The 10,613-nt window shown below is 40.7% G+C and overlaps 2 protein-coding genes across 2 annotated transcripts; one reads left to right on the forward strand and one right to left on the reverse strand.

Moving 5' to 3' along the window:
• The first annotated feature begins 648 nt into the window (after positions 1–648).
• Positions 649–4,275, forward strand: wdr53 (WD repeat domain 53). Its single transcript, XM_042486616.1, has 3 exons — positions 649–696; positions 2,038–2,527; positions 2,610–4,275. Exons 2-3 carry the CDS (start codon positions 2,039–2,041, stop codon positions 3,279–3,281), a joined length of 1,161 nt encoding a protein of 386 aa, XP_042342550.1. The 5' UTR covers positions 649–696; position 2,038; the 3' UTR covers positions 3,282–4,275.
• Positions 4,276–5,974: 1,699 nt separating this feature from the next.
• srprb (SRP receptor subunit beta) lies at positions 5,975–10,003 on the reverse strand. Its single transcript, XM_042486618.1, has 7 exons — positions 9,799–10,003; positions 9,346–9,440; positions 9,140–9,217; positions 8,962–9,044; positions 8,015–8,151; positions 7,844–7,898; positions 5,975–6,877 (listed from the first exon to the last, which is right to left on the reverse strand). The coding sequence occupies exons 1-7, from the start codon at positions 9,965–9,967 to the stop codon at positions 6,667–6,669; spliced, it is 828 nt and encodes a 275-aa protein (XP_042342552.1). The 5' UTR covers positions 9,968–10,003; the 3' UTR covers positions 5,975–6,666.
• Positions 10,004–10,613: the final 610 nt, after the last annotated feature.

The following is a 10,613-nucleotide window of genomic DNA, read 5'->3' on the forward strand; positions in this document are numbered from 1 at the left end:
ACATAAACAGAATATACGACCATTTTTATAACCTAAGAACATTTTTAAGTGGTTAATCAGTAGGAATGTCTCGGCCTAATTACTTTTGCCGCTGACCATACAAAATAATAATTAACTAGATAATATAAACATTGTTTTCAAACTTAAAAAAGAAAATAGTTCTGTCTCAAAATACAGTTAGTGACAAATACGGATTTTTAGGTCCCTATTTGAGCCACCTTTGTGATGAAATTATGTTTACCAGCTTCCAGTACTCATCACAAACTTTTATGTTATATCATTATGTAGTTGATTGCCTTGTCTGTTAACTGGAAATAACACATTTTCACAAACCACTTTTTTAAAACTTTTGATAGTGTAAATCATAGACTGTTTGTATACAGTCTATAATGCAAACATATTGATGTTTTGCCCCGTTAAAAAGGGGCTGTTTTGCTGTAAAGTGCTTTCAGGAAGCATTTCTTATTGTTTAAAATGTTTAAAATCAAAGATAGGGGAAGTACATTTAATTTAGAGCAACCTTGGGGTAACAAGTCTGTCATTCCTCGCAAAAAAAAAACAAAAAAAAAAAAAAAAAACAGAAATCTGCCTGACATGTTAAAATCAGAGCATAGCTTTACAGATATTTCTGACGTCATCAGGTAGCGACCCGACCCCACATGGCAGCCTGCTGAAGTTTTGACGGAGCTTGCAAAGGTAGAGTTAATTCTGCGGTCCATTTTACGTTATGAATAATGTCACAACACTATATTAGCTTATTTCAATCAGCAGAACAACAGACAGATGTTAATTATCGCAGTCAGACGGTCAGCTAGACGGGAAGATACGAGTTAGCTTTCAGGCTAACAAGTTAGCAGAGCTAAAACTGTTTATTTTTTTCAGACACTTTCAGTCTGTCTGCAGCCACTTGTCACTCAACCCAAGATAGACTGTTTTTCTTTAAATGTCTTTTTAAATAACACGAACATATACGCTGATGTTTTGTTTTCCCTCGCGCTTATTTTAAGAAAACCACATCACCAGTTTATGATTAGCAGTGAAGGAAGTAACAATACCACACTGAAAATACTCCACTATAAGTATAAGTCCTGCGTTCAAAACCTCAGTTAAGTATGTGAATACTACCAGCAAAATGTACAACTCGTGTTTTACTATTATATATATATGATGTTTTGGGATTATTATTACGACAGCAGTAATGTTTCTAATGTATTTTCCTGCTGTAAATGTTCAAGGTTGTGCTTATTTTAACTACTTTATATACAGTTGTGTATTTCAGTTTACAGCACTGCATCATATTTTATAAGATCATCTCATGTTTGTAGCGTGGCTGTTATGCCAATAAAGCAAATTGAATTGAAATCGAATTGAAAACATAAATCTCCATAAAGTAAATAAAGCAAACCATAAAGTTTTCAGAAAAGTGTACAGCTTTGTGACATTAAAAAAAAAACATCACTCCAAAAAAACTCAGAATTACTCAAAATAAACTGGAAAATGGTTCAGTTGTTTCTCAAAAATAGCTGCCAATTAATTTTCTGTTTTTTCACTAACTGATTTATCGCCTAATTGTTTCAGTGGTACTTGTATAACCTATTTGGCAGCTAGAAATGTTTTGTCTTTATATATATTTAGTGTATTCTCTTTTTGTTATTGTTTTTAACATTGGTAGTCTTAACCATGAGAAGGATTCTTTAAATAAAAATGGATTTTTTATTATTATAATTATTATTGATATTATTAACAATAACAACAAAAATACTTATTGTCATTCTACTAAATATAATTAATAAAAAAACATCAGTTTATGTGGCTGTTATTATGCTTTTGATGCAAACCGCAGTTTGTGGTGTTGTTACATTATTCTGCATTGTGCCAAGACATGTTTCTTACATTTAGTCCGTGTTCATTAATAAATCGTTCAAAAGAGAAAGTTCAATACTGCTTTTTTTCCCAGTAGTATTCACTTTGGCATACAGCGGTATTAAAGGAACACCACAAACTCATGTTTATCTTGTTAACTCACATTTTTTTCAGCATGGCCCGGCAGTGGTCTGAGGGCCACTCCTCATCCATCCTGTGTGTCGCGGTGTCTCCAGGCCCAGAGGGTCTCCTCGCTTCAGGCGCTGAGGGTGGAGAGGTCACAGTGTGGAGCCAGGAGGGGACCATCATAGGCCGTCTCACTCTCCCCGGTGAAGATGACAGCACAAGTGTCGTGTTTTCTCCTGCAGCTCCAGGCCAGCTGTACGTGTCACACGGAGAAGCTGTGAGTGTGCTCGACCCCCGAAACCTGAAGGGCCCCGTGGAGGAGTTTCCAGGTGCAGGGGAGGAGGAAATAAATGCATTGGCGCTAAATGAGACGGGTTCGGCCCTGGCAGTGGCTGATGACTCCGGGGCGGTCCGGGTGCTGGAGCTCCCTGGGGGAAAAGTGTGCAGGACTCTTCGTAGACACACAAACATCTGCTCGTCTGTAGCTTTTCGGCCTCACAGGCCGAATAACCTGGTGTCTGCTGGACTGGACATGCAGGTGAGGGAGGCGAGCGTTTGTATTATTTACCAAGACTTTTCTTCCCTAGTGCATATTTGTGTCATCTTTTTTGTCGTTTCAGGTGATGCTGTGGGGTCTGCAGAAGACACGCCCTCTGTGGACCGTCAACCTCCAGGATGTGGCAGAGGAAGAAGACGACCATCAGCAGCGTCCCGGTCAGCTGTTCAACCCACCACTGGTCCACTGCGTTTCTGTGGCGAGTTGCGGGAACGTTTTGGGTTGTGCGGCAGAGGACGGTCGGGTGCACGTGATGCGGATCGGCAGCGGCTCTAAACTCGAACAGCAGGGAGCGGTCAAGGCCCACAGTCAGGGCGCCTCGCAAGCCCACTTTGTTAGTTTCCTCTCCCACCCTCACTGGCTCGTCACCGGGGGGAATGACGGCCAGGTCGCCCTGTGGGATCTCAGTAAGCACCCGGTGGTGAATCCGGAGGGGAAGACCAAAGCTGGAGCGACGGCAGCTCCACGTAGGAAGGGTAAGAACAAGGCAAAGAGGAAAGGACAACCCCAGGATAAAGCAAAGACGACACCAAAGGCTGAAGCAGAGAAAGAAGTGGAGGATGAAGGTGCAGAAGGTGCAGAGGAGGAGACGGAGGAGAAGTCTGGACCCAAACTGAGCATCTGTCATGGGGACAAGGTGAACTGGTTGTGCCCTGCTATGCTGAAAGGAGAACCCAGTGTGGTGGTCGCAGATCAGAGCTCCAGTCTGACGGTCTACCCGCTGTCTCCACTGTAGGTTCACGCACTTAACAGCCTTTTCTGTCATCTTTTGTTCTCATTACAACAGTACACTAGTTTGACTAGGGCTGCAATGATTATTTTCACAATTAATCGTTAAGTCTCAAAACTGTCCCCAAAAAATGTGAACAGTTTCTCAAAGCCTAAAGCAGGGTTGGCAACATTTCTGGTATTATCATTTAAAATTTTTCTTGTTCATCAGCGTGCCTTATCGATATAAAGTCAAGCTGTCACTTCTCAAATTGCTCCGTTAAAACTAAGTCTATGTCTAACGTCCGTTGTTTTTGGCATTGGTTTAAAGCAGCAGAGCTCCTCCATCACAGTCAAATCACAGTATCTTGCTGTGACCGCTAAAGGTGTCATGCACATCCACACTCTCATCAAGGGCATTGCTTAAATTGCAAACTTTCCGTTTTTATGCGTGTGTCCCTTCATATCATACCGAGTCCCCTCTCTATATTTGGACGTTTTTGTGGGTCCATGAACACAGCGCTGGCAGAAATCTTCAGGGGTTTTTCCTCAGCAGCAGTTTGAGTTGCGGGATGGATAATTTATCTGTCCATCTGATCAGAGTTGGTCAGCTCGATGGATGAGAGGAGCAGCTGCTGCAAAGGCAAGTAAAAGCAAACTGTTAGACCCAGGTCAATTAATGATTGTTTCACTTTCACTGCCTGGTGTTCTGCTGCTCTGTCTGTGCCCAGAGTATGTGCACAATGAATAACCATTCAGTATTTATTTTCCAACAAGCTTCTAATAAACGCTGTAGCTCAAAAAATAGAAAATAAATAGATGATAGCAATTATTGGCATGGCAGACCCTCACAAATAAAAGAATGTGTGGGAAACCTTCACTTAAACATTTCAAAAACCTCTCTTACATACTTGCTAGAGTGTCATTAGTTTTGCTACGGTGTGCCCAAGGTTGCCGACCTTTGACCTGAAGTGACTGCTTCAAATAGCTTCTTTTGTCTGAATAAATGTCCAAACCCTAAAGACTCTCCATACTTTCATAAATGACAGAAAAGCAGCAAATTCTCTCATTTAAGAAGGTGGAAGCAGTATGTTAATTTTCTTTTGATCCACTAATTGATAAATCAGTTAGTCATTGCATCTGTAATTTTGGCTTGCCTTATTTTTAGTTTACGTAAAATTCTCCAGAGTATACAGTTTGTTGTTAGATTTGATTCATTATTTGTACCTCTGATCAAAAAGGGGTGTTGTGGGCAGAAACCAAAAATAACTGGTGTTAAAAAAAAGCACCGAACATTGAAAGATTGATCTTTACATAGGCACACAGGGTTCCCGCAGTCATGGAAAACCTGGGAGTCATGGGATTTTGTTTTGTATGATGAAATTAATTAGTATATTCTGCAGATAACCTTCCACATAATGTAACATAATGGCAGATTTATTTTGCATTTATTAACTGTTGATAACAACTTGGGGCTGCATGATATATTGTTATATATATTAAGTGACATTTACTGCTTGATACAAAAGGAAGCAGTTTTCATTTCCATGACCAATACTGGCTTATCCTTCCCCTTTAAGACGGTTTTGTGTATATCAGGGTTTGTACAGACAGGGAGAAGTTCCACTCATCTTTTGCAAGAAAAATTGTGCCAATTCACAAATGGAACAAACACATGCTACCAGGGCCTTATATCTACTTATGATTAATAAGCTGGTTATTATTATCCAGGTATGTAATTGGCAGTTGACAAAAAAGCGGGATTGGAAAATAATTTAAACCATATCTGCTCTTTGCTTCCCAGTTTAATTTTTTTCTAATTGAACACAAATTTCTAATAATTTCTACAATAATTTAGCATTCTGTTCTCGATTTTTCATGTACTGTTTTCAAGGACCAAGTTTTAAAAAAAAAAAAAGTATGATTTTCAAGGTATTCCAGTACTTATATTTTTGAGTGCCAAATTCATGTACTTCAAGCACGTCGTATGAACCCTGATGTATGTGACGTAGTGTGGCGGCATTTGTTATGGGAGGCGAGACTCTCCCGTGTGTCTGTAGCAAAATATGATAACCAGGTCAGCAAGTGCTGCAGACACAGTAACGTTTGCTTTTACGGAATGGAAATTTCATTATGGGTCCTTGAAACATTTTAAAATTTTCTCCTTAAAAATGTTCATTTTCATGGGAACCCTGAAGACAAAGCAGGTCAGCATTTAAAAGGACTCTCACACATTTTCAATGACAAAATTCCAAAACTTAAAATGGAGAAACGTTCATGATGGCTATCAAAATGTCATACATGGACGCATTAGAACTACGTTACGTCTACAGAAAACAAACTTGCCGCTATGTTACGTTATGTGGAAGGTTATCTGTGGGAGATTACTGTAATTTCATTACAGCAAAATCCTATGACTTTTTAAAAACTGGCAGTTATTTTTTCTAATTCTATAAATTTTCAAGGCATAGAAAACAAAATTCTGAAATTCCATGACTTTTCCGGGTTTTCCATGACCGTGTGATCCCTGTGCTTCTCTGAGACTTGGTACTGTTTTTAAAATGTTATCTGACACCCAGATAACAACCCCTACGATATGGTGTACAATTTCTTTATGTACGCGTTGATTAGAGGATGAATCTGATAAACTCCTGGCACACCGTATCTTCTGCTGTTAAGGAACGTGCAGTTCCTATTAATCTGAGGACTTCATTTCCACCATCAGGCATCAAAAACTTTATATTGTCAGTTTTTTAAACAAGCCAGACAAACAACAAACCTCAATAAATTCATACATTCATTGCAAATGCACTGTATTCACGCAACACTTTCAAACAAATCAATTTTTAGCAAACAAGCAAAACACTTTTCTATAAGAAAACCAGAGAAAGGCACAAGGCCGACTGTCCAAGTTGATTCACAAATTCAATTCATGCCTGTCTGTTTTCACAAAGCAGCTTATAAATCAGACAAGTTGAGACAAAAACAAAAATGGTGATAAACTGTTGGCCTATAATCACTTTTCTTTAAATTGCAGCTACAGCACAAATTGGACTTTACTGAAATTCTTTAGACAATTTATTTTCTAAATAACCCAAATGAAGCGCTCTGAGGTGGAAGTTCACAGTAAGATTTATGCTGAATAAATCATTTCTGCAGAGCAACATGACAAACTGCTACATCATTTTTCATTTCATTACTTTCAGTCTTTTTGGTGTTTTTTTGATTGAGTTTTTCCATCTTTAAATGCAACTTGCATTGACAGCCAGCACAGACAGGGGCGACTGGTTACTCCTGTCGAATAAATCCACTGAGATGCATTCGTCATCCCCGCTTCGATTACTGAGGTGACGGTGGACGTTGATCCGAGGTCTGTGCCTCTTGAGTCAGATTCTGCACTGAGGTTGTGGATTTTAAAGTTTACCCAGGTTCTTCTCCAGGCTCTCAATGTCTGCATCCCCGTCTTCACCCTTGCTGCCGCGGGCGCTGCACTCCAGGAACTCCACCTTCAGTGACAGCTGGCTGAACTCAAAGTCCTTACCCTTTTTCCCCAGATACACACTGCCGCCAACAGAGCCGTCCTGAGAGCTCAGGGCTGCAGAGCGTGTCACTCTCAAGGTGTTCCTATGGGAAACAAGACACAACATCAAACCAACGGCTCACATGGCAGGGTGCGTCAACTATGTAGGGTTGAAAGCTCAGACCAGCGCCTTGCATGGCCTACACTGGTGTGTATGCAATCATGCCCCTCCAGTGTGTGATTTTAGACAGCATGTTGGCAGTGCAAAAGAAAGAGGTATGATGTTTAACACAACATTGTCAGCCTCTAGCATGACTTCACACAGCGCGTGTCGGCAGCGCTTTAGAAGCAATAACAATGACATAACATGGCAATAAGTCTCTCATCCTCTATTTGGAGGGTGAGGAGACACAATATCTCAATGTTTTTCCAATTAGCGGACATTTTCAGTTGCTGTTCTTCTTTGAGTTAAAACGTCAAAATGCCACACACGTCATGCCCATGATCCTGTCAGCTGTTCCTTTTACACAGACCTCAATTCAACGCTGTTAATACCTCCTTCGGCTCAAAAGCGGGAAAACTCTGTCGCCTCAGCCCACGATTGTACCTTTTATATAGAACAACAACGCGGCATAATGGTGTGATCTTCTGGCCTTGAACAGGTAGTGTATGATGGGTTAGTTTTTCTCCTACACTGTTCATTCTAAGGTAACGAAAATACAAAGATTCTTATTTTCAGGTGATTAGACACTAAAGAAAATGTAGTTATTATTACCTTGCATTTCTGCAAATATTTCACCCTAAATTCTACACACTGGACCTTTAACCTTAAGGTTTACGTAGGGACACTTAGGAATAGAGTCCGACTATAATAACTGGATGGACTTTTATCCACTTCACACATTGTCACCTCTAACGCATACACGAGTAACACTGCATTTATTATGTAACAGCTTAAACAATTATGTAAGAATAAATTATGATAATAGAGAACTTGCAGTGTAAATTGTACTGAACTTGGGGAATGAGACAGTAAAAAGAAATGCCCCAAAATATAGCGATATACTTACAATTCCTTTTCCAGCTGCTGCTGAATCAGTTTAGCTGATTTTGCCATGGTGATATCTGTAAAATAAAGAGAGTAATAAATGGTGGTGAACTCTAGCATGTAAGCTCTAAATGAAGAACAGAGGCAAAATGTCAATAATTGGTTCATTTTCACAGCAAAAGGGTTGTTGAACCTTGTTTGTTGCATGCCACAACAAGAGCCGGGGCGTTCCTGGAGATCACTGTGTCCGTCAACAACATGTACAGGAACTCTGCCACATCTCTCACCTCCTTCTGGAAGATGGCTGCATCCACTACAAACACAATCGCTCTGAGAAGACAGACAGAGAGTGAGATCAGGAGGTATGTGTGTTCTGAATCACATAATTTTTCTTTTTATTTTTAGTAGGTACTGCAGCTGCCCTTATAAATTACATACTGTTGCAATAAGTTCACCCACAATAGGGATGTTCTACTTTCACTTAACTTTATGCACTGAACTTTGACCCTCTTGCATATATATAATAATAAAACCAAAATGCCATTCGCAGAGCTTGCCAGAGATAGAGTTCAACGTGGAGAGCTCTGCTGTTGTTACTTTGCATTATATATAGATTTAATCCTGAAGTTAGTGCTCCATACATTGTGGATTCTAACATATTATAATCACCCCAGGGAAATTACATATGCATTTCTCTTATTTGCATATACATGTCCTTATGCTGTTCATGATCTAATAACCTTCAGATTACTTTGTTCAGCTTAACAATTAATATTCCTTTTACTACTGTTCACATGATCATCAGTCACTGGAATGGGCTGTAATCCGTCATTGCAGCTTTTGACTGCTGCCAGTGAACTATCATCTGTTCGCAGTTCAGTGGATGGGACGCATCTTCTCCTGTGCGGAGGATTGTGGGTCAGAATAGCTAATAAAAGCATGCTGGCTTGCATTTTTGGCATACTGCATTGGACATAATATGTATTAAGACAAACAAAATATATTTTTAGACAAATTCCCATTAATCAAAACACAGCACCTCATACACCCAGTATGATCATCCGAGCCTGGATCCTGGATACTCTCTGTCTGACTAATGACAGAGAGTATTGTTACTCAGACAGGTTGTCCTGCTCTCACCTGGCTGCAGATTTAAACTTCTCCAGGTACTGAGAGCGCAGACTGTCATGTCCTGGCAGGTCAATCAGAGTCCAGGTGCTGCCCTGAAAGCAGGAGGGAAAAGGGGTCCCTGTAAACCATCCATGACCTCATCTATGGAAGGATGTTACCTGAAGACTAAAACCTGTTCTTAACTTACCCTGTCGTTTTTGGCTTTGTATGGAGCACTGCTGTCTGTGATAGAGGTCTGTGTCCGCTTGAACTTTCCTGACAGCAGCTGCCAAAGCATGAAATGCACAATTGGTTATATAAAGCAGATTAAGCATGCATCAGTCTCTCATCAGCTGAGCAACCTGTGACAGACAACGTGGCGGTGGAAACCACGTTTTAGTTACATCAACGCACCCGGCTGAAAAGGAGGGTTTTCCCGGAGTCACAGAGACCGACCAGCAGCACAGCACTTCGGACGGTTTTACTGGAGAGAAAGTACTTCAGAAATACTGCAGGGACAACGCAGAGAAGCGGGTCATTAACTTATTCAAAACAACTGTTAATTGTTAACCATAGACATCCCAATAAAGTTTAATGCCTGCTGATAAAGCGCGTAATTGACAGATGTTCGCTTTAGCTTAGCTGTTAGCTTCATGGTCAGCTAATTCGGATATATTTTTAAAGCGCACATTACTTGAATAAATTGACTTTAGACTAATTAGCTTTAGATTAAGTAACTAACTACCTAACTGTCCTGTTGACAACACCACTTTCCAATAACCTGACAATTTGTAGCTAATTATGCTAAGCTAAGCGCTAGGCCTAGCCTGCTGTGCTAATGTTAGCATGCTAACTGTAACTTCTCACCACAGGTGATGACAACAACCGCCAGAGCCACGATGACTCCGATCAGAAAAACTGGGTCCTGGTCCTCCAGCTGCTGTCGCAGAGATTCAATGTAAGGCTCAAATGGGTTTTCTGCCATTTCCACGTCTTCTTTCCCCCCCATGTTTCCACCGGTGCTTTCTGCCTCCATCTGTCCGCTGAAGCTGCTCGAGATAGTGGGACACGTCTCCTTCCTCCTGCAGCCCGTGAGGAGCCTGCAGGGTCAGCAGGGGGCGCTGCAGACCTCCTGCTGAAATTTATTCCCACACTGGTTTCTAAGCTAGTGCAGCACTGGGACCAGTCTGTGGGTCCCCAGCAAAACCAGAAAAATACCAGTTTTATTTCACTTTCAGATATGGGGGCAGCCACTTTCCAGAATGAAATTAAATGAATACAGGAGTGAGAAAAATTAAATTACTGTCGCAAGGGACTGTAGTTTATTTATCAGAGGGAGGGGGTGGTTGGGGTGTCACTTCTTTCCCAGTTGATATTTTCGACTTCCGACTTCAAAGCATTTCAGGTGACCAACACCAAATGTAAAGAAAAAACATGACAGACAGTGACAAACTGGTGTTTCTGTGGCTGGTCCATGGACGCCTCCTTGCACATATGAGCGAAACAGAGGAAAAACTACACGAAAGATAACAGACACCGTTATACATTTTATTTTATGGCATTTTTATTCCTGGAAACGTGTCAAAACATGCCATTCACAAGCCTATGTGCTAATAGCTAGGCTAATGTATTTTAGTACTTCTGTATACTGTGGTGTTCTGTACATCTTGTGTATGTTTACT

The sequence above is a fragment of the Plectropomus leopardus genome, chromosome 5, assembly GCF_008729295.1.
Source record: "Plectropomus leopardus isolate mb chromosome 5, YSFRI_Pleo_2.0, whole genome shotgun sequence".
Taxonomy (NCBI): Eukaryota; Metazoa; Chordata; class Actinopteri; order Perciformes; family Serranidae; genus Plectropomus; species Plectropomus leopardus.